Genomic DNA, 24,488 nt, shown 5'->3' on the forward strand with positions numbered 1-24,488 from the left:
AGAGTACTCTCTGTCTGCAGGCCGAAATACACAGATCAGCTGATCTCTGAGGGAAGAAACGATGTAACTGAACTTTTTTTAGCTCTTAATTGAACAACATAACCTGAAATACACAGAAGCAAAGATCATATCTTTCATATCTTTTCCTGTTCTTTAAATCGACCCTTTATTGGAAAGACTCATTAACTGGTAACTTGTACATTTACTGCACTGGAGTACAACTTTGAGGTACTTTACTTGATTATTTCCATTTTCTATCCTTTTTATCGTCACAGCTGTCCTGAATTCACCCCCCTTCACGAGAACAGTGAGAAGCAGCCGGCCACAGTGCTTTATTGACACCCTCACAGACGGCAGAGGGGCACGGCCCCCCCTTGTGTAACGTTTCCAGTGGCGATCATTGTCGTATGGTACGAGTCATCTCGTGCTGCTAAACCGAGTCCACACATGCAGAATGAAATTATATTGCTGGGACGTTTGAATGTGATCCAGGTCTCACCCTGTCATGCTTTGGCAGGTAAACCCAGTAACCCCCGCCACATAAAAACAAGGACAATACATTCTTTTAAAGGGTAATTCTCATTATTATCCAGTGATATGATATTTGTTTGAATCGTTCAGCAGAAGAGAGTACTTTTACTTTTGGTACTTTAAGTATATTTAGATAATATTTCTTTCTGTTTCACAAAATGATGCCGTATTTTAACGACTTTTCTCTTTCATGAAACACTTCAAAACATTGGGTGTTTAAACTTGGTATAACTCACATCCTCATTAAGGCCTTAACACGTGATCAGGACTCACATGTTGCTTCATTTTAAGGGGTCACATGTCAGAAAGGTTCAGACTCTTCAGACATGTTTTACTGCCTGAATGGCCCTTCAGGTTGAAGGTGTTAGCAGCTTGTCAGCAGCGTGGGGGCTGCTAAACGTGTTCAGCAGAAGAGAGAAGTTTCACTGAGTGACATGTTCGTACGAGAAAGTCATCCGTCACCTGAGTGACTCGGTGTGACTGGGTTCTTTTTTTTTGGATTAATTTTTTCAGCCATGACACATTTCCATCAGGTCGGTAACACATGATGATGAGACTGAGGAGTTAAAGGCGTTCAGTACAAGAGGAAGCTCAACGTCTTTTGGTTAAGACTTCCTTTAATGAAATGCCACCATCAGCATTTAGGAAGGATGGCATGTGAGGAAGAGCTCACTTCAGTCTGTTCCAACGCAGCAGCTCTTTGCTTTTAAAGCCTGGCCTGATCTGAGGCTGAGAGATTTCACAGAGCAGTCAGATGAGGGGTTGTGGTGGGCGTCTGCTCTGTGGCCTTATGTCCCTTTAATACGTATGAGGCGATCATGTGTACGCTCAGTAAGAGAGAAGCTCTTCATCACCCAAATTCACCAAATCCATGAATAAAGATATGTGAGGCATAAAATATCATCAGTGGTTAATCTGTTGTTTCCTGGAGCCTGGTCCAAGTACATTTAAGTATTTCACAAAGAGACATCTTTATGTACTTTAACCAACAGGAAAGTGTTTGGCATGACAGAGTGACCTTCAGAGAACATCAGCGGACAACGTGATCACGTCATACTGATGGCGACCCGACACCCAACCACCTTTCACGCGGTTTCACTTTCGGCATGGAATCACGAGAGTTGTGGCGCTCCCGTCGTCTCCCCGGTTTGGTGTGAGGTGGTCGGTCTTTCTCGCGTCTTGACGTTCCTCTAAAATCAAACATGTTTTAAAAACATTGTCAACAACCAATAGGAGCGTTCTCTCCGAGCGCCAAACAGGAAGCGGCAAACTGGGCAGATAGTGAAGGAGGGACGCCGGGCTACAAGCTAACATTAGCTACAGGAATATTTGCTGTTAGCCTACGAGCTAACAGTCGTATAAACCTGGCTGCAGTGATTCCTCTTTTCTTCTTGTAAATGTTGACCAGGCTCCCCAGTCTGACTGTCTCTTCCTCTGTGTGGCAGCCATGATGGGACTGCATCCAGTCCACGTGACATTTTGTACAGACGGTCGAGGCTCTCAGACATCATGTGACTTTTCATCCAGCGCCATCATCAGGTCAACATGATGTGAGCATGCTAATGCACAGCAACAATAACAGCATGTTAGCATTGTAAATATATCAGCATTGCGGCCATTAGTGGCCATTAGCGGCCATTAGCGACCATTAGCATTTAGCTCAAAACACCACAGTACAACAGTGATACAGCTGTTGACAAAACATTAAGGTCTATTTAATTAATTGTTAAAGTGCTCAAAGTGACCTTCAGGTGATATGCAGAGGAAGATGGTGATACCATCGTTCTCCCTAAATAATAATAATAATTTAAAAGAAAAACTCCTCCAGAGTGACCACAGACGCAAAACCTTCCACAAGCTTTCACAGGCTGGATGTGAACAACTCCCGGTGAACGGCCTCTTTAATGACAAACAATGGAGAAAAAAATAAGAGCTTATTTTTGCCTCTGCAGCCCTGACCCGTGCGACCCTGCGTTCCTTTCCAAAACAGTATCATGGACACTGTCAACCACCTGGGTGTCATTTTTGACATGAATCTCTCATTTCGGATATCAAACCACACACACACACCAATCCTGTTTCCTCCACTTTAGGGACATCTTGATTGAATGCTCTCTCAGTTTCTTCTGCTCCATCCTCTTCGTCTTACCCGTCATGATTTATCATTCAATGAAGAACCTCATATCAATTATAAAATGCTTAAATCATTGATTCTCTGAGTGGCTGCTTTTACTGCGTCACAAGAAACCACACCACTGTAATAAACTATTAAAAACAACAACAACTATATCTGATTTCTTTACATGCAGTTGGTCAGTAAACAGATTTAAAAGAATAGTTCAACATTTTGGGAAATAAGCTTGTTTGCTTTTTTGCTGAGAGTTAGATGAGAAGATTGATGCCACACTTATCTGTCTGTTGAATATGAAGCTACGGCCAGCAGCCGCTTAGCTTAGCTTAGCACAAAGACTGGAAACAGGGGGAAACAGCTAGCCTGCCTCACTCCAAAGGTTCAGAATCAGAATCAGAAATACTTTATTGATCCCTGGGGGGAAATTACACAAGTTACAGGTGCTCCCATTCAAGAGTAGAAAAGTAGCATACATTTAGAAATGAGTAGTATGTACAAATACAGATACAATATTTAAGTGAAAAATAAAAAATACGCTCTTTTACGGGGGTAATGTGTCGGACTGTTTCTTGGCCACGCACAGTAACTTCCTGGCGTCTCCGCTGGTTGCCGGGCAACTGTTCAGAGCCAATAAATAGTCCCAGTTAAAGAACGACAGTTGTCCTCCTCAAACATCACAGTCACGCTACAGTAAACCCATACAACTACAGAATCACAGTGTTGTTGTTTCCTCGTGTGTAAAAACTGCATTTCAAGTCGTTTTTTAATCAGTTGTGGGTCTAATTTGCAGAATCTACAAAGTTCTTCAGGTGCAAACAGGAACGGACAAATGGGACTTCCTGTTTTAGCTCCTGAGCTCCTCTGGCTCGATAGTTTCTGAATCTTTTTGCTAAAATTACTAAAAGTTTCTTTTTCTTTTTTTAGTACTCTGGGCTGCATCTGAAAGGTGCTATACAAATAAAGTTATCATCATAATTTATTTATTTAGTTCTTGTTATGTCATTCCAGAGTATGTGTAAAACACCAAACCTTCCAATGAAATGACTTTATTGACTCAATATTTTTTTGTTAAAGGTAATCATAGTCTGCATTCTGTATAATAATGGAGAGGAAACGTGGAATCAGAGACCTGAGAAAAACATCATGGTGGAAACCACGATATTCCGGCCGGTGGCCTTCATCAGGTTCAGCATGGTCATGCATGGCAATATTAAATTATAATTATATCCGGTGGTCTGCGTGGTTATCGTGGATGACACTGATGAAGACAATAGGTGGAAATGTGTTGGATTCCACAGTATGTAAAAAAACCTCAACTTCAAGGTGACCCACCATCAGATGCCTACAGGCCCTTCAAAATAAAATACAAAGACAGCTTGGCAAATAACCCTCTAGTTGCTGAAGTCTGGGTCTGTAGCTGTTGTCCCACCAAGAGTTCCTGATAATGAAAATTCAAACAGCACTTTGGTCAGTTTAAGCTGTGTTTAAATGTGCTCTATAAATGAACTTTACTGACTTTACTTACCATAAAAAGTTAGCAGACAGTTGCTTATTTCAACACTCAGCAGACTCCTGAGAAGAATATCTGTCTCTTTAAATGCTAAAAGCGCCACTATGTTCACGTCGCTAACTTTGACTGCTGTTTGGTGCCGGGCAGGTTGCATCCTCTGGGTTTATAAGAGCTGTTTCACTGCACACAGATCAGAAAATGCTTCTATGTGTTGCTCTAGAGGGCATTGACAAACTACGTATGTTGTTGTCTAATGTGGAGGACCTGTTGACGTGGACGTTCACGCCATCTGGCAGCTCCACAACCCACCTGAGAAGAAGATACGAGTGAGCAAAGAGAGCTGGAAAGTCCGGAGGTTATTGATTAAGACTGTGTTGCCTTTTTGCATGTGGGGTGAGATTTGAGTTTGCGCTGAATGACAGGAAAATACTGGAAATACATGATCCAGAGAGAAAGAGAGGACGACTCGGACGGTGTTTGGGAGGCAGGTCCTGGAGAGGGATCTGGTGAGACGGCCTGTCGGTGGAGTCACACAGGTCGACTGCATAAGCAACACAATGAGAGCGGGCGTGACCGAGTCAGTCCCCCGAAACTCACATTCTCACATACTCACCAACCATCAAAACACCCGGCAGGAGCTCGTAGCAAGAAGAGTTACATCAACTTCTGTGTGGACCCCACACTTCAGAGGGTCCCCGTGCTGTGGAGGACGTCCTGCCTCGTTCCTGTCCCGAAGACGCCGCGTCCCGGTGGCTCCAAGGACTTCAGACCCGTGGCGCTGACCTCCCACATCATCCCCCAGGGATCAATAAAGGATTTCTGATTCTGATGATTCTGAACATCCCTTTATAAGACACAGATTCAAACCTGATCATTCATTTCTCCAACACTGAAGTGCAGATTAAACTAGCAGTAACAGTATATAAAGTACTTCACATGAGCTCAACCTGAAACATCTCCAGCAGGAAGATGACACATGAATCCAGAAACATCAGAGAGAACAGAAACACTGACCGGGAACATTTTACTGCTACATGACTACTTTTAATACTTTAAGTAAATCTTGCTCATGATACTTACATACTTTTACTGTAGTAAGGTTTTGAATGCAGGACTTTTACTTGTAGTGGAGTATTTTCACAGTGTGGTATTAGTACTTTTACTTCAGTAAAGGATCTAAATACTTCTCCCACCACTGAGTGCATATATAAAAAACAATAATGACCAAACGTACAATGTCTGTATACAAGTCAAGTGTCAGTGTTTCTGTGTCATCTGACTAAAATGTGACTTGATATGAATTTGCATGAATTTGGGATGAATGTGCACAGCATGTACACACCCTCCTGGGGGGGGGCGGGGTCTGCAGAGTATAAACACAGCCAACCCGCCTCACTGCACCTTCCTCTGAATCCATCACTGCTCATGGCTGGACTTTAAAACACTAACACTCATTCACATTTCAGCTGCTTGGCTCTGCAGACTTAGAGGCAACTGGAAATAACATTTTCTTCTATTATCAGGCAACGCTGATCATTATTAGCAGCCATGGCCATCAATAAAGCCAAAGTAGCTATTGGATTTGTGGTGGTAGGAGCTCTGACGGTCATCTTTGGAGCAGTTCTCGTGTTTGTGGGACCAGCAGTGATGAAGGACCAGATCATAAAGGTAAGTCCCCTCTTAATTATACTTTAACCATAGTATCCTGCTTAAAGACGAACATGTTCTTATTATTCTCTGAAAGACAACTCAAAAGGAGTGAGCATTCAGACTCACATTTGCCACAAATTGCATCTTATAGTCAAAATAAAAGACAGTGTGTGCTGCAGTCTGTCTTTTCTCTTTCTGATGTAATACGACGTGTTTCACACATAGATGACAAAAGTAGTCTGAGAGTCAATAAAAGTCTTCACTCCTAAATGCAATCAGGTAATTTCGTGTCTATTTGCACCCGAGTGAGACACCCGGCATGGGCATCGTCCGTGGATGGTTACTGACGGCTGCGGGGGTTTAGTGCGGGACGCAGAACGGCTATTTCTAGCGACGGCCGCGGGTGGGTACTGATGACCTGAGCAAGCGCTTTGTAGTGCCACATTTATTATATATCATATATAGCAGGGGCATTCAATACATTCAGAGAGCAGCTGTATCAGTGTCTGTGTGTCGTCAACAACTGACTGTCAAATCAGATAAATAAAGTCAAATTAAATAATATTCCAACAATATTTATGGTCAGTTTTCACATTGAACTGGAGGGGTTATAAATAATAAGTACTCTAATAATAAATAAGTGTTCTGTTCTCATTTCAAGTGAAATACGGGCTGCATTTAAAAACAAGATACACAGAGCTTTTGATGAATGACGAGCTTAATTGTATAGAAATATGTGTAGCCTTACCGGTGTGCACAGATTTGATTGGCTTAGTGGCATCACGTGAGATGATCTACAACGCATGCGATTGGTCAGTGAGTTTCCTGGGCCGCATTACCAGAGCTGTGAAGACAAGACAACCTGCGCACTGACAGGTGGGGGTTCAGGGGTTCAGGGGTTCAGTGCTGACCACAGATGGTCTATATTCGGACGACAGGGCCATTCCACTCTTTGTGTAAATATCTGCATTTACTTTATTTACTTAATTTGCATTTTTACAGTATTTATGAGTTTGTTTGTTGATACTATGTCCCCTCCGTTTGTTCTGTATTCTTTTTAAGGCTTTGTGATGAAGCCAAAAACAAGTTTATTGTATAAAAGCCGTCTGTCTGGTTGGGGCCTCTTGTCATGTTTCAGATGTATGAGTTGAACAGTTTCACCAAGAAGACATTTCCCCTCTAAACTTATCACATGGTTTCATTTAAATGATTGTTTGAGGCCCAAAGAGATAAAATGATCCAATAATTAAAAATCAAAAATTAGAAAAGTCTAAAACCTGACAACAAATTTGTGTATCAGAACTGTATACAAAGCACTTCAAACTAGCTAACTGTGTATAAAGTTAACTAGCTAATGATGTGTATTATTTGATACTAATCTACTTTGATACTAAAGTAGTCTTTTCATAAAATGATATATAGTACAAAGTTGCCACGTATGCAATGTTCCAGGTAAACAACTAACAGACGTTGGGGTCCCATAAAGATAAGATGTATTGTTGTTTAGACGTGGTCTTCTTTGATATGTGAAAGGTCATTGGTCACATGTGTGAGAGGTCTCTTTTCCTGACCCCTAGATAGGAAACAGAAGTTTACAGATTCGTGTGTTATAGTAGGACCCCATGTATGCTTAAAGGAATAAAAGACGAGCTTGAACAGTGTTCGAGGCAGCAGTACTGATTTGGCTGCGGGTGCTGCCCAGGTTAAGATGCGCACGCCTGTTGATCCTGATCTTTGATGCAAATAAAGAATATTATGTGAAAAGTCAGTATCAGCGGAGTTTCCTTCCATCATCGGATCATCGCCTACATCTGGGGAATGAAGAAGAAATTGACAACACTAACTATATATAAAGTAGTTAAATTAGCTAACTATATATATAGCAGTTCAAACTAGCTAACTGTATATAAAATAGTTAAATTAGCAAACTGTATATAAAATAGTTAATCTAGCTAACTGTATATAAAGTAGTTAAATTAGCAAACTGTATATAAAATAGTTAATCTAGCTAACTGTATATAAAGTAGTTAAACTAGCTAACTGTATATAAAGTAGTTAAACTAGCTAACTGTATATAAAGTAGTTAAATTAGCAAACTGTATATAAAATAGTTAATCTAGCTAACTGTATATAAAGTAGTTAAATTAGCTAACTGTATATAAAGTAGTTAAACTAGCTAACTGTATATAAAGTAGTTAAACTAGATAACTGTATATAAAGTAGTTATAACTAGCTAACTGTATATAAAGTAGTTAAACTAGCTAACTGTATATAAAGTAGTTAAACTAGCTAACTGTATATAAAGTAGTTAAATTAGCTAACTGTATATAAAGTAGTTATAACTAGCTAACTGTATATAAAGTAGTTAAACTAGCTAACTGTATATAAAGTAGTTATAACTAGCTAACTGTATATAAAGTAGTTAAACTAGCTAACTGTATATAAAGTAGTTAAATTAGCTAACTGTATATAAAGTAGTTAAACTAGCTAACTGTATATAAAGTAGTTAAACTAGCTAACTGTATATAAAGTACTTTAACTAGCTAACTGTATATAAAGTAGTTAAATTAGCTAACTGTATATAAAGTAGTTATAACTAGCTAACTATGTATATAGTAGTTAAACTAGCTCCACCTCGAGCAGCTACAACAGTAAATGCTGCGCTAACATTGATGCATCAGTATTAATAATCTAATAATGTCAGATAGAATCAGATATCAGTCACAGGTGACATTTTACTGCAGAATGAGTATTTTTACCTTTGATACTTGAAGTATATTTTGCTGATATATATATATATTTTTTTACTTTCACTTAAATCAGATTTTGAATGCAGATTTGTTTTGTAACTTAAGCAAATCACCTGAGTACTTCTTCCACCACTGTTTCTGGGTGTCTGAGTGTAGAATGCGCGTGAACTACAATTCCCAGAATCCTCGGCGCGGCGGCGGCGGCGTACCACCAACCTATAAATACGGCGATAATGCAACCTGGTCAACACATCATCGATCAGAGGGATTTAAGAAGCCGGCCGGACTGTAGACTGCAACTTAAAACGCCGGAGTTTTGTGCCGAGTCAGTGTTGTAGCTCGTCCTTCACGGTTAGCTAACTCCGTGTAGCCGCACAGCTCTCTGGACATAAACAAGCTACAGACGCTGACCGTGAGCTGTCAATAACAAGCTATGGCAATCAATAAATCCAAAATCGCTATTGGGTTCGTAGTGGCAGGTGTCCTGACGGTGTTCTTCGGGACGGTTCTTACTTTTGTGGGACCAATAATCATCGACGACCAAATAGTGAAGGTGAGCGGCGTCCTGCCACAGTTAGCACGTTCAGACCGGTGTGTTAAGGTGCTCCGAGTCTGTTGAGTGTCACAGGGCTTCAGACGGCCACCTGAGGAAAACAATAACTGGAGCTAACAGATAATATATGTATTATATGTATTGTTGTTTTTATTCCTGTTCATGCACAGGCAGAGTGCAGTGAGACGCACTGCGACGTACTCCATAGGATAAACCACAGATTATACACAACTGTGCTGCAGATGTGGAGCCTGTCTTCAGTGTCTTCTAACATCAGATGTTCCCGCTGTCTTTCAGCCTAAAGTTTTAGTTCAGTTAAATAGCTGTTCAATACTTTAGGAAATGCAGAAATCGTACAGCTGTGTGAGTGAGACAGCTTTCTTTTACAGAGAAGATCACCTGACAGAAAAAGCATTGTGTAATGTTGTGAATTCATATTGAAATGTTTAATATCATGTCACTTTGGCCCATTTACAGGAACAATTTGTGACCAGTAATCAGACTCAAAAGAGCTCCTTTTGTACTCGAGTAACGACGTCTAATCTGGTGCTGAAACAAGAAGTCAGATTGATTTGTTAATGGACAGAAGACCTCCTGCTTTTCTCTGCTTTATGTGATTGTAAATGGAATAGAGTTTTGGACACTTTCTGGACTCTGGGAAATTGTAAAATTGAAAATTCTCACTATTTTACGATTTTATGAAAAAACGATGAATTGGCAGATGCATTGATAATGTTTTTTTCTGTCCCTCTGATGTCAGAACACAGTGATCGACCCAAAGAATGAGATGTCCTATACCATGTGGAAGGACGTCCCTGTGCCCTTCTACATGTCCGTCTACTTCTTCAACGTCCTCAACCCTCAGGAGATCCTGGCTGGAGAAAAGCCCATGGTGGAGCAGAGAGGACCTTATGTGTACAGGTACACAATTTAAATGAACATCCAGTATTTCCCTGAGAACAGATGCTGAACCATAAAACATACATGCATTTTTACTGTGTCAGTACACTTTGTCATGCAACCTGTAAATGTGTTGCAGGAAGAATTCCCATCATCTTGCTGTGTTTGTCAACACGAACAACTTGTCTGAAATGTTCAAGATGTTTTGATCTGCCATTGTTTTTTTTGGCCCTCTTTTAGGAACACTGTGTGCTCCACATATAAATTATATAGGCCATTCTATGTGCTCGTACTTGGACCTTTCCCCAGAAACGTAGTGGCTGCCAGACTTTAACATGTTACTTAACTGCTCCATATGTGCCATGAGGGGGGGCTCTCCACATCTTACAGCAGTTGACCTAGATTTTATGTACTTGCAGAGTGACGCGGACGAACAAAAAGTTGTAACAGGAGCACAATGATTTCATAACTCTGATTCTTGCTTACTTGTCACTTTCTGCAGTTCTGCTCTCCGCAGAGTAATGTTTTCTAGACTCCCACAGCGGGGAACTTTACACTTCACAGCAGCAAAGACAGAAAGGTGCAGAAACACACAGCAGACGGCACTGTGTCAATAAGAATTAGAAGTATCTTTTTTAAAAAGAAAAAACAATATACAAATAATAAATACAGATATATGGGGGACAAAAATAAATATATACACCGAAAAATATAAAGTATGTACAAATTGTGCAGATTTATGTGCAGTTAAACAGTCTTATAGTCGTAGGAACTAACCTGCGGTAGCGCTCCTTCTTACACCGCGGGTGTAGCAGTCTGCTGCTGAAGGAGCTGCTCAGGGCCCCCACAGTCTCGTGCAGGGGGTGAGAGGTGTTGTCCATGATGGATGTCAGCTTGGCTAACATCCTCCTCTCCCCCACCTCCTCAATGGAGTCCAGCAGGCAGTCCAGAACAGAGCCGGCTCGCCTTCTAATTTCCTATGTTCAAAGGAAAAATGCTGCAAATAATGTCAGGAATGAAGTCTGTGCTCAAAGCAATAGGCAATACTGTGTGTGTGTGTGTGTGTGTGTGTGTGTGTGTGTGTTAAACCCAGTGTTACTCCTGTGTTTACAACGTTACTGATGACTGCATGAACAACTGATTATCTGTTTTTTAATGCTGGTGTTTAAAAGACTGTGGAGTCCTTGGCAGGTTCCAGTCTTTAGTTTTGAGTTTACATGGTAGAGGGACTCTTCAGTTTACATTTGGGTCGTGGGTTGTTCCCTCCTACAATACAGTTCCTTCCATTGAGAAATATAAACATGTTTCCTTTTTTACTGAACCAAAGTCCAAGTTCTCAGCCGTGCAGGAGCTTTGTCTCATTAAAATAACTTTGTCTAAATAAAATGGTCTTAAAAACAACAGTTTGATTAGGAACCGTCTAATCAAAGAATGGGTTAAAAAACACAGTTTTGGGTGCTATGGACACGTTTGTCCATGCTGATAAAAACAGGTTGAGGTTCGACACGCAGAACTACTAATAATGGTACTTTCCCAGCCATCAGTGGGATGTTTTGTTCTCTCTTCCTTTCTTCTATCTTATCTACCTTCATCCTCTTTATCATTCATGTACAAAGTGTACCTTGAACCGGGTCATAGGTCTGAAAACAAACAGTAAAACCCTGCATGTATATAAAGGTGCTTGTTTTATTGTGCTTTTCATAATAATGTTATAACCTCAAAATAATGGTAGTTATATAAACCTCTGTGTTGGTAATGCCCTGTCCCTAAAGTCGATAGATAATGTTGTATTTGCATCTTTACAAAACGCTCTGAGCTTTATTATCTTACGTTTGACTGATGTTCAATTCCAGCGTTTTCTTAGGAAAACATGCAAATAAAAAAATAACTGAAAAACGCAGCGGTGGGGGCAGCAGATGTTCCTTACCCAGCTCCAACAACATTCACCAATAAGGTCCGTCAGCCTGAGAGGCCAAACTCAGGGGAAAAAAACCTGCCAAAGCCCTGGCTGCTGCTTGTTAAGATCATCGTGTTCGTTGTGAGTGCAAAGTAATAATAACTGAAGGCGACTCAGATGAGGGACTATAAAAGTCCCCAGTCTCTTCTTTCAGGCGTACCTGAGCAGGTGGAGACTGAGAGCTTTTCTTGTTTGCCTTTTTTCTTTTTTTCAGAAAACGCATTCAGAAAGACAACATCACATTTCACTCCAACGGCACAGTGTCCTACAGGGAGTACAGGCGATACTTCTTTGAGCCGTCCATGTCTGCGGGGAACGAGTCCGACGTCGTCACGATTCCAAACATGTTGGTGCTGGTGAGACGTTGTTTTATTGCGCGACACGTTCTCTCGTTAATTCACTCAGTCTGCTCGTCGATTGTCTGCTTTTTCACTCCCGTTTGTGTTTTCAGGGTGCAGCAGTCATGATGGAAAACATGCCCTTTGCGGTGCGTTTAATGATCAGCGCCACCTTTAAGACATTCAAGGAGGGGCCCTTCCTGACTAAGACTGTAGGGGAGCTGATGTGGGGCTACGACAGTGGCCTGGTTGATTTCCTCAATAAATACCTGCCCGGTATGCTGCCCTCAACGGGGAAGTTTGGCCTCTTTGCTGACGTGAGTGTTTGATAATAGTTTGTTTTATAATGCGTCTTATGGTCCCGTCTTTTTATGGACGACATGGAGAAAAATATGTGAAAAGTTGCTGTTTCCACGTGTTTATTCACACTGAAACAATGATAACAGGAAGTGAAGTTGAAATGCGAGCATGCTAGAATCATCCAATTTCTGCAGAATGTTAATTTTATTTGTTTTGTTTCAAATTTCAAATTGGCAACAGCACTCTGAAGTCACATCTTGATGTCTAATGGGACGCTGTTTGTGAAGGGTCCTGCACCTACAAAACACTATACTGCATACAGTGTGGGGCGTCCTGTCAGCCTCCTGGGACACTGAAAGCCTGAGAAAATAGAAAACAAAGTTCTTGTCCAGAAAGGATTTCTTTACAGTGGCCAGTATTGCTGAAAACATTTACGTAATCAATTAGTCGAGCTACAGAAAATTTAGCAAAATTGCTAAACAATTAGCTGATTCCAGTTTCTCAGATGTGAGGATTTGCTGCCGTCCTGTTCTGTTTGGTTGTAAATGAAGTGTTTGAGTCTCTTGGTCAAAGCAAATCGTTTTAAGAATTGTGTGCATCTCTTGTCGGTCAGGGAGCAACGAGCTCATGGTGTTCAGCTATATCTTTTGTTTAGTTCAACAACTCCAACACCGGCCTGTTCACCATCTTCACCGGACAAGACGACATCAGGAACGTCCACAAAGTGGACTCCTGGAACGGCCTGACGCAGGTGAGCTGACGCCTGCAGGACTGTTTCTGGTCACACGTCTGTTCTTCACACCCACCTGACCACCTGTCCTCTCTGCTGACAGCTGACCAACTGGGGGACTCCTCAGTGTAACATGATCAATGGAACAGCTGGACAGATGTGGCCCCCCTTCATGACCAAAGAGAGCACTTTACCTTTCTACAGCCCCGACGCCTGCAGGTAGACCTGCTGTCGCTCTTTCTCACTTCTTTCGCGCTCGGTTCTTCTGCATACTTACAAACCCTCTTTCTCTGTGTGTGTTTTCAGATCTATGGAGCTCGTTTATCAGCGTCCGGGCGAGATGAAGGGCATCCCTCTCTATCGATTTGTTGCACCCAAGACGCTGTTCGCCAATGGGACAGATTACGCTCCCAATGAAGGCTTCTGTCCCTGTAGGCAGTCCGGCCTGCTGAACGTCAGCAGCTGCCGCCACAGTGAGTGAACCTGTGCCCGTCTGTGTGACCTCCTCAGGCTTTTTATACTTTGTGGCTCCTGACGTCACATTGGAGACGGATGTGGCTTTTTGATTTTGTCCTAGAGGCCTGATGTTTAATGATCCAGTAATTCACAAGCAAAGATTAGCTAAAAGTCTGAAAAAGTAAACATAATTTCATGTAGCAGATCCTCTTAATCACCTCATGAGCCCTCAGATTCATCTGTGATCCCTCGTTGAGGTCCGGACTCACAGGTTGAGACCCACTGTTTAATTAATATCATATAAGCCACATTACTTAATACGAGTATTATCATCAAAATGTACTTAAAGCATGAAGTTAAAGTGCTCGTAATAATTAGATTATTATTCTTCATGTTGCTGCTGCAGGTGGTGGATCTGATCTGAACTCCTGATGAACTGTTTCTCGTCCTCTTTACAGACTCTCCGGTCTTCATCTCTCATCCTCACTTCTTTAATGCCGACCCTGTGCTGCTGGACTACGTGCTGGGCCTTCATCCAACTGAGGAAGAGCACGGCCTCTTCATAGACATTCACCCAGTGAGCACGCACACACACACACACACACACACACACAGTCAAGCTTAAGAACAGATTAAACCAGCCTATAATGATGCAGTTTAAGTCACAGAAGCCAAGTTTCCAAATGTGGCTCAAATTTTAACCATATTTGGAGAAAACGTACAAAATAAAAGGCCAAATGAACACGTGTTTCTATCACTACCGTTGTGCGACTATTAGGAGTTGTTTCATCGAGATAAACAGCTGGTGGGGGTGCGAGGCGAGATGACACCTCTGTAGTATTCATGCGTTCTACGTGTCTCTCCTCCTCCCTGACATTCACCAAGAGATAACAGGATCAGAAGTTAGTCTTTAAAGCTCTGCACGCTGAAGATCTAACCAGCAGAGGTGGACTGATTACATATCGCAGAGGGCAGAGGATCTCCAAGGTCGGGGGCAGGTGAAGGGTTGCATCCTGTTTTTACAAGTTCCAAAAATCCATAAAATGGTGTGAATGCCTTCTTCAATTATTTAAATACTTTATATAAGATCTTTCAAACATACAGGCTCCCTAAACTCATGTTGATCTATGTTTTATATAGATGATGATGAAGAGAATCATGATAATATGATAATGATAATACAAACAATGCATGATAATAATATCGTGCATTGTAACTTCTGGAACCCATTCAATTAGAAATCGCTGTAGCTCTGCTGTACATGATTGATTGATTGATAGATATATATATATATAAGTCTACTACAGCCAGACTCTTTGTTCACATGCAAACTACAAAAGCTGATTTTCATGGTGTGGACCAAACATCAGTGCTGCTAATCAGCTGGGGGGAGGAGGTGTGAGGTTAATGTTTGTTTCTCTTTGTGCTAAATTCACTGGAGAAGTCTCTGATAAACACCTACTATCTACTCCATGATACCAGAGTTTATTGCAGCACAATAAAATCGTAAAAGTGGACTGATGATAATTACATTGTCATTTTCAGTGAACTACAAATACCAGAGACAGATAAGTTTCATGATTCAGCTCCTTCTACGTTCCTTATGTAACTCTGCCTCACCTGCAGTGTGATAAGGTAATTGGAAATTGGGCCTTTTCTCCATAAAAACGCTCTATGGCTCCAATAAAAACATCAGGTTTGATAACGAAACCGTTGCTGTTCACATTAAAGCTCGGCTACGCTGGTTCCAGATTAATATCAAGTTAATAATTACAAGACATGATTTGGCGTCTGACTCCATGAAGCTGTTTCAGAAGTGGAAGGAAGAACTTATTGGATGTGACTCTGGTTGGGCGATGCAGACTCAATTTAAGGCAGCTGAGGGTGCCTTATTTATTGTTTTATACATTTTAATAACGTAGAAAAAAATGAGGGTACCTTCACACAAACTACATTTTTACATTGCCTTTTCCAACATATATCAAAACAATTAAAATATGCCCTAACCACTGACATGACAGCTCACGGTTTCTGGTTGCCATAAGTCAAGTTTCCAACCAAAATCAGTGCAAATTTTAGCTAGATTTTCAGAAAATGATCCAAAGAAAACCTGACTTGCTGCTTGTCTCTGTGTGAACGTGAGTTCACTGGTTGATGGAGATAACCAGCTGCTGGAGCTAATAACCAGCTGCTGGAGCTAATAACCAGCTGCTGGAGTTAATAACCAGCTGCTGGAGCTAATAACTAGCTGCTGGAGCTAATAACTAGCTGCTGGAGCTAATAACTAGCTGCTGGAGCTAATAACTAGCTGCTGGAGCTAATAACTAGCTGCTGGAGCTAATAACCAGCTGCTGGAGCTAATAACTAGCTGCTGGAACTAATTCTCCAGTCGCTGCCATTAAACCACCACAGAAGAAGAAGGGGACATGACGAGATGACGTCACTGAAAGCGCTCCAGTCGAAGCTCAAACGATGGAGATGATAACTCTATTTAGGCTGAAGGTCTTTATTGATATAAAATGTATTTTATTTATTTTAGTTAAACAGAGAGGCGTGGCTTGCCATTTTATAAAAGCAATAAGTCAGTCAATGAAAAAGAGACAGGAGGGTTCAGAATACAGTGGAACGGGTGTACCATAAAGAAATATTGGCCTCTCACGTCTGTCCCGTGTCAGCACTTTCTCACCTCTTCACTCATCGCTGCGCCGGCCTGTTTGTCCTCAGTCGTCCTGATTCTCCGGACTTCAGCCCACATTGACTTTTTTATCAGAGCCTCATGTCAAGAACTGAGCTCTGAGTTCTGTTTTTATGGACATCTGGAGCTGAAACCTTTTTGAAGAGTGAGAGATGACAACCTTATTATCTTACGCAGCTATTGACCACCTGTTGCAGCGCTGAGACAGCACTTTAGTCAGAAGCCAACATATTTTCACCTTGGGACTAGTCCATTTTCAGACACCTCAACAATGAGTTAATTCTTTACAGCTGCCTCAAATCAAACTGTGCAACCTGCAATGATTTATGTAACCAGTCAGTGGAAACATCAGCAGGCAGCAAAGGTGGACGTTAGAAGGAGGAAAGTGACATAAATACAGTCCCTGTCTCCTGAAGCTGACAGCTTTAACAGTGTAAAGGTACTTCTTTCTGCCAGGCCGCTGCTTTAGTAGACTGTACTTCACACCGTATTATTATGGAGGAGCAGCTGACCACAAATGCTTCTCCTTAAAACACTGTGTAGAAAATGTCGTGTGGGGGTTGGGGACGTTTCATTTCCTGCAGCTTCAAATGGTAAATTGTGGATTTCCGGCCCTCTGACGTCTCCATCAAAGTCCAGATGTCTGAGGAAGCACGGTGGCACGAGAGAAGAGAACATTTCATGCCGTTTGTACAAAAAGTCTTTACATTGTTCATTTAGGATTCACGCTAATCCAAGATTGGCAGCTAACAGACAATCTAAGATAATGACTGCATGATTTGGAAGTCCTGAACATTTCATGATGATAATCAGCTGCTGAGCCCCACATTGCTGAAACATAGTTTGTTTGCCTGAAGACAATCTGAGAAAAGGCAGAGACACAGCTGGTGAGTCCTCTGCCAGCTGCAGACGCAGCCTTCGGGCCGCTGGGCCTGAGCTGAAGGTCTGGACCGGACCGCATCACAACGTGTTCTGCCAGAGAAACAAACAAGTTCCAAAGTTTGCTGTGACTTCGGACAAACTTTTCAAAACACTTCAATCAGTTTTGGTTCCACCAACATGTCGATGTTTGTAGTCACGTGGTTTCGTTTTCTCCAGTTTGCCTGCAGGCTGGCTCCGATTAAGGAAAGTTCAAATAAAGAAGTTAAAGTTAAAATAACTATAACTTCATAATAATTTACAGGCCAAACGCATGTGAACGGATTCTTGTCCACATCCATATTTTCATGCTTTGGACTCGTCCCCGTAGTTTCAACGAAGGAAAGTCTTAGCGCTACGGCGGGCTACGTTTTAGACAATAGTGTGAAGTAAAACTTTACGTCAATAGTTTGTGTTTGTTTCCTGTTTGACATGACGATGCCCTCGTGCACAAAGAGGCTCCATAAAGAAACGATTTTCCCAGTTCGGTGTGGAGGACTGGCCTGCGCAGAACCCTGACCTCAACCTCCTCCTGCTCCTTGGGGATGAGCTGAAGGCTGAATGCACAGTATTACTTCATTCATTCGTCTCGCTCGATGGTTTTTCTTCCAGTCCTGTTTGCTGGGGGAGTCCTTGTGAATTATTTGATGCTAAAACTGGATTGTCGTTCTCTAAAACCATCAAAAAGATGGTCCCAAAAGAATCACTCAACACGAGGATTTCCTTCTTTTGTTTACTGCGTTACATGGGAACTTTTTTTTTTATAGTCGGATGGAGATTTAAATGTTCCAGCACTATAGTTGAGGCGTGATTGTCACTCATTTAAAAAGTGGACATTGAAGCTTTTTTTACTTCCTATGTGAGTTTTTATGTGCGTCTCTTTCCAGCTCACAGGCGTCCCGCTGAACGTGTCCATCCGCCTGCAGCTCAACCTCTACATGAAGAGAGTGTCAGCGATTACGTGAGGAAGTTATTCCCTAAACTATGTCATGCCATTAACGTTTGTCATGTATTGTGCTTATGTCTATTAGTCGTTCCATATGACAGGCTTGTGGATGTTTCCTGCTTTTCTTACTATGCAACAACTTTGTTCTCATCCTTGTAGAGAAACTGGAAAGATCTCTGAGGTGGTGATGCCAATGATCTGGTTTGAGGAGGTAAGTTGTTCATGTCCAACTCTACACTAAATAACATCATTGTTTCCCCTGTTGTTCAGATGCTGTTGTACCTTATTGTATTACAATATTTCACAATTGCTTTGCCTCAGTTTTCATGTACAAAATGTTCTCCTCATAATTTTGGCCTCAAAATCACTGAAACACAAAAACATCTGCATCAAATTAGGTTCTACATTGTGCCGTAAGTTCATCATGCTCGAAGTCTGAAGTGCTCAGTTTCATCATCATCATCATAATAATAATAATAATAATAATAATCAGCAATGAGCAGAAAAAGTGTTTATTCCATCGTTTCAAATAAAGTCTGAGATATTTATCAGTGGTGGAAGAAGTACTCAGATCTTTAACTCAAGTGTAGAAATACTCTGTTACAAGTACTTGCATCAAAATGTACTTGAAGTAAAGAATAATATGTATTATACATATTAAATACATTATTAGATTATGATTATTGATGCATTAATCAGTTAGCATCACCACTTTTACAGCTGGTGAAGCTCATTTCTATAGTTTTATATACTGTCTTAATGATAATATGTAAGAATGTATTAGTTGATTATATTCTGTATTAATAATCAGAATCTGCAAAGTAATAAATGTAATAAATAAATGTAGTGTGAGGTTCAACGTTTGCCTCCACAAGGTGGAGTAGCTCCGACGTCAGCCCTTCCTTGAGTGTATGTACTTAATAAATACAGTAAGCTGCAGTGATCCTGTAACACTCGTGGTTCTCTTTCCTCTGATGTGTTTATTCCTCAGAGCGGCTACATCGACGGCCCGATCCTCACGACGTTCCACACAAACCTGGTTGTTCTGCCTGCTGTGATGGAGTACATGCAGTACGGCTTCATCGGCCTCGGCCTGGCGACGATAGTAATCGCCCTCCTGGTGCATCACAAAGTGAAGGTAGAGCTGCAGCACTGCACGCAGGCTGACGTGTGTTATTTTGCTTTTTGAACTGCATGTGGCATGAAGCACTGTTACACATGTTGTCCCAAACACTAATGGAAAAAGGAGGGACTGCAGGTTGAGATGCTCTGACTGATGTTATGGCTGAAAATTACATCCTTTATCTCCAGTACATTGTTAGTCTAATCTGGTTTTATTAAATAATACATGACCAATCCAACAAAGTGCGCTGCGTTGCAGTTATAGTCGCAAAATGTTTTGTTCAAAGAAAATGGAGCAGTTTAATAATGCCACTTAAATGCACCAAAAATACTGGCATTGAATCAGTTTAAAGACTGAAAATGTAACTTTTCACTACAAAGAGACGTTTGCATTAAAGGACAATTATGTTCTATTACAACTTGCTACTTCTGTCAGTCAACATTAGTACTGATGAGAGTAAAACTGTGAAAACGTACCCAGGTGGTAATATGATGCTGTAGATCATGAGTGGTTTCTGAGCTCCTCCACACTCCCTCTTGCTCCTCTGCTGTATTTATGTAACACTCACACACAAAGTTAAACCCTCAGCCTCCTTTGGCCGCCTGGATAAAGACTGAAAGTTAAGACAGTTCTTATTTGTCAGGTGTGGCGGCTGGAGAACTCATCCGGCTGCTCCTTGGTGTCGTATTGTGTCCTCATTTCACACGGCTGCCCTCCGGTTTGGGGACGTTCTGGTTGTTTTGAGTCAGCAAAAGATTTTATAACTGAACCTCTGGACTCTCACACAGATTCAGCCTTTAGAATATGTTGTTATTGTGTATGGGGACAGTACGTATGAATTGACAGTGATCGTTCTTTAACGAACCTAAAAGATAAGATGACATCTTAACATCTCTTTGGGAAAAAGGAAAAATGGCGTCTTTCATAAAACATGTTAAGATTAAGATTATTTCAAAGGAATTGACATTTTGGTAAATACACATTTTGCTCTGTCTTGCTGAGAGTTAGATAAGAAGTGTGTACGCTAAATACGAAGGTACAGCCAGGAGACAGCTTAGCTTAGCATAAAGACTGGAAACAGGGGAAACAGCTAGCCTAGCTTTGTAGAAAGATAAAAAACTTATATGAAATACTATATGAATATGTTATACCATGTTTGCTTAATCAGTACAAGGGTCAGAGACAGCCTCACACCCTTGCATCAAGTCTTTATGCTAAGCTAAGCTAACCGCTTTCTTGTTCTAGCTTCATATTCAGGGTACTGACATGAGGAAAAAAGGACTGATCTTCTCATCTAATTTGGCAAGAGTCGGCTGATACCACTTTCCAGTCTTTATGCTAAGCTAAGCTATCTCCTGGTTCTAGCTTCATATTTGGCGCGCAGACGTGAGATTCTAACTCTAACTTGCATCAACAAAGCAAATAAGTGGATTTTTGACAAACTTTAAACCAAAGGGACAGAAAACGAGTGTCCACTAGTAGCATGTCCATCATGTCCATCATGTCAACGTCATTAATTAGCGTGTGTGTGTTATGTGATGAGATGTGTTGTGAAACATATTATGCTTGATGTTGTAAACCATAAACCAGCCAGTGAGTTGCTGAGTGTCCTGTCACCATGACAACACTGCAGTCAGCTGTAACAGCAGCCTGAGGTGTTTGGTGTGAAATGGTTTAAGAGCTGAGCGCTGGCAGGTTTTAATATCCTGATTTGAAAGTGCTTTTTGATGTTTTGTGTTTGCAGAGGTCTCGTTCAAACTCTACAATGATTTCCACAGTGGTGGAGAACCCCGGGGTTCGTAAGACTCTCAGTTCATAATCAATCATCCAAATCCAAATGACTTTGATCCTCATTTGATTTTGAATTATCGTTATCAACTAAATTTTTGGAGTGGAGTTGGTTTTGGTCAGTGCAGCAATAATGTTCACTTCTGAGTGCGACAATATGAGAGTGTCGTTTTTCCAGTTTGTTCCTGTGAATGTAACTTTATCAGCTTTCAGGAAGTTGAGTGGGTTAAAAAAACATCCACTGATTCTGTACAGCATGTCAGAGATTTGATTTCTTTTCGAATAGGTTTTATTTTGCAGTAGCTTTTCTGTTGTACTGCATCATTTAAATAGACCACTGGACAGAAAATTGGCAACTATTTTGAAAATGAATGAATTGGTCAGTCTTGTCAATATGTCAGCTTGGACTTTTGGGACAGATCAGTGATGACGTAATCGTTAGCTGCAGCCGCACGCAGCATGTGAGGACCGGCTGTATGTCTGACTGTCTGAACAGTCAAGTAGTTTACATTAACTAGCCAGTTAGCCAGTTAGCCCAACTCTTTGTGCGACACAACCTGTGTCGTGGCTGATCCAGCCCTCATGTTTTGGATGTTTGTTGATCCGTATCAATAAGTCTCAGTTGGTCAATTGTCTGTATTGCAGATTTCCAATTTCTGATTTTCTTATCTTTCCTACCGCATAAAGCTTTGCTGCATGATAATCTGAAGCGCTGTGGAGGCAAACAAACCGAATGCCTTCACATTTAATTGTATATGATGATGAAGAATAATTAACCAATCGCATGTCCTCTTGATTAACTGCATGGCCGGAACGATTACCTCCAGAAATGACCCCTGGCATGAATTCTAATATCTCTGCACATCCACAAGCTGAAATAAAATCTGCTGCTGGTTTCTCCTCCGTCGCCACGTGAATCGAATCAGCTGATTGTCGTCTTGGTTTCTGATTGGCTGACGTGTGCGACAATTTGTAATCTTTTAGGCCTCCGATAAAGAGCGAGTAAAAGGTTCACATGACCACGAAACAAAGGAGAAATGTATCATGAATAATTCAGGTGGGTGCACACACAAAGGCATGAACATGTGTACTTGTACTTGTCCCTGTTGTTCATTTGTGCTGAAGCTTTGGAGCCGAACATTACACACAATAATAACAACAATAATAGTAATATTAATAATGTTTGTTGTTATTTTCTTTATGGAACATTCAGGTACAGAAAAACAAACAGTTTTTATATTTTGCATTAACGTTTTACTTTTTGGAAGTTTGAATCATCAAGCAGTCGATCAAAACGTTAAATGTTCTGTTGTTGCTCATGAATGTGTTTTAGTTTTGTCATTTAATCACCTGCTTACTCTGTAGAAGGGGCTGCTGTTTGATTCAGTATAAAGTTAGTTGTGCCCCCCCCCCGGGAGCTCACCGGTAGACCACATAGTAGGCTAAGTCCTTGCTGCAGAGGCCCAGGTTCGATTCAGGACCGGGTCCTTTGCTGCACGTCATCCCGTCTCTCTCACTATCAAATAAAGGCAAAACAATGCCTCAAAATACCTTTGAAGAAAAATAAAGTTATTTGTCATCACAAGGTACAAATATTGTGCATTGTGTATTTTTTAATATAATTGAATGTGTTTTTAAAATAAAGAGCTGCACAGTGTTTGACAGGATGTTTGAAATATTGACGAAGGGAAGTGCAGATGTTCACGGTATAAAGTAAATCTGCAAAGTGCAAAGAAAGAAAAGTCAGATATGGAGACTTTAGGTGTCGATGGGGGGGGTCAAAGTCTGGGTCAGCGGGGGTCCTGGCTCTTGTTGATGACACCAGCTGCAGTCGGAGTTGATGCAGGCGCATGAACAGGCAGTACTCCCTGTCTGTCTCTCACCTCCGACCCCATTGGACGTGAATCTTTGTTTTCAGGGGCTGGGGGAGTTCTGTAATGTGCGAAGGGGGCAGTGGTACCGGGACATGAAATAAATAAATGTTTTCTGAGAGGAGAAAAGCTGCAACCTGTTTTTTAGTGTTCAGCTTCCGATGATATTCTGATTGACGTTTTCTGCCGAACTCTTTCTTCTGACACAGAGAAGTAAAGCTGAAGGTGGCGACACACCAGATGGAAACTCGAGCACTTCAACCGAAGAGAAAGACCCTCTACTACAAGATGATATGGACTGACTGACACACACACACACATGCAATACACACATGCAACACACACACACACACGGCTGGTGTTGTGGACTTCAATGATGGCCGACATCATTCCAGTATGTTGGACTGAAACGCTGAAAACTTGCCCCAGTGCCGTATTTTACTGTACTGTAAAGTTGATGAAACTCTCAGCCGAGGACTCGCTTTATGAAGCGTGTCTGTGTGGAGGCTGCCGGGGTGGAGACTGTTCTCTTCAGGCGGAGCGAGTGAAGACGCTCCGTCTCTTATAATCACTTTTTGTGTAAAGAACTACAGAAAAACACTGTCCCTTTGTCTGCTCAGTGTTGATCTGAAACATGCAGTTTTATCACTTCAGCAGCAGCAGTATTACTGTCACTCACTGCTGTGACTTTTAAAGAAATGTTTTTGTATCAACAACAAGGGAACTTCAGGCGGAACAGCTCTGTCTGTCTAACGGCTGCCGATGTGCCTTCATCTCCTCTGCATCCTTCATTTGCACTAAAGATCAGAGAGTTGAAATTGAATTTGTTGTTGAGGCTCAAACTGAGAACCAAACACTCGTCTGCCAATCAGTGAGTCCAGCAGAGCGGACGCACGTCTTCTTATACTACTGTCCTCTGTAAAGGTGTGAATGTGAATCTCTTGAAATGGACTTGAATGGTGCCTTTTGGTGTCAAATGCCTTCTTATTATAAATGAGTGAATGAATGAAGAGAAACGTGGAGGTAATAAATATGTTTGAAATGCTATTAATGAACGTGTGATGTCTTTGTCCTCTGGGTGTCTCTCATGTCCCCTCTGGACAGGTCCGGTATGAGGTCATTAGTGTCTCCAATAAATATTGATGATATAGATGTTTTCAGCAGCTGTTTTTAGGAAACAAGCTGACAAACACAGTTGGAGATAATGAAGAAAGTGGAACATTTCATTTTCTCATGTTATTTGTTAGTTTTTGTAAAATTGATCAACATGTAGTTCATTCTGCTGAAATGAGCTAAATTCACTTCTTGGGATCTATGAAGTTTTTTATTTGTCTTAAAAGT

At 41.3% G+C, this 24,488-nt stretch overlaps 1 protein-coding gene across 4 annotated transcripts; it reads left to right on the forward strand.

The window, feature by feature from the left end:
* Nucleotides 1–5,720: 5,720 nt before the first annotated feature.
* On the forward strand, nt 5,721–24,164 carry scarb1 (scavenger receptor class B, member 1). 4 transcript variants are annotated; one of them, XM_070924987.1, is made up of 14 exons: nt 5,721–5,840; nt 9,886–10,046; nt 12,197–12,338; nt 12,434–12,637; nt 13,276–13,371; nt 13,454–13,569; nt 13,657–13,823; nt 14,265–14,383; nt 18,307–18,380; nt 18,525–18,576; nt 19,357–19,503; nt 21,233–21,283; nt 22,261–22,333; nt 23,357–23,465. In XM_070924987.1, the coding sequence occupies exons 1-14, from the start codon at nt 5,721–5,723 to the stop codon at nt 23,362–23,364; spliced, it is 1,530 nt and encodes a 509-aa protein (XP_070781088.1). In that variant the 3' UTR covers nt 23,365–23,465. The 4 variants fall into 4 exon arrangements, with proteins under 4 accessions (XP_070781088.1, XP_070781090.1, XP_070781089.1 ...); XM_070924989.1 differs by lacking the exons at nt 5,721–5,840; nt 21,233–21,283; nt 22,261–22,333 and adding exons at nt 8,899–9,125; nt 21,293–21,299 and having other exon boundaries at nt 23,373–24,164; XM_070924988.1 differs by lacking the exons at nt 5,721–5,840; nt 21,233–21,283; nt 22,261–22,333 and adding exons at nt 8,899–9,125; nt 22,863–22,873 and having other exon boundaries at nt 23,362–24,164.
* Nucleotides 24,165–24,488: the final 324 nt, after the last annotated feature.

This window comes from Enoplosus armatus, chromosome 18, assembly GCF_043641665.1.
Source record: "Enoplosus armatus isolate fEnoArm2 chromosome 18, fEnoArm2.hap1, whole genome shotgun sequence".
Taxonomy (NCBI): Eukaryota; Metazoa; Chordata; class Actinopteri; order Centrarchiformes; family Enoplosidae; genus Enoplosus; species Enoplosus armatus.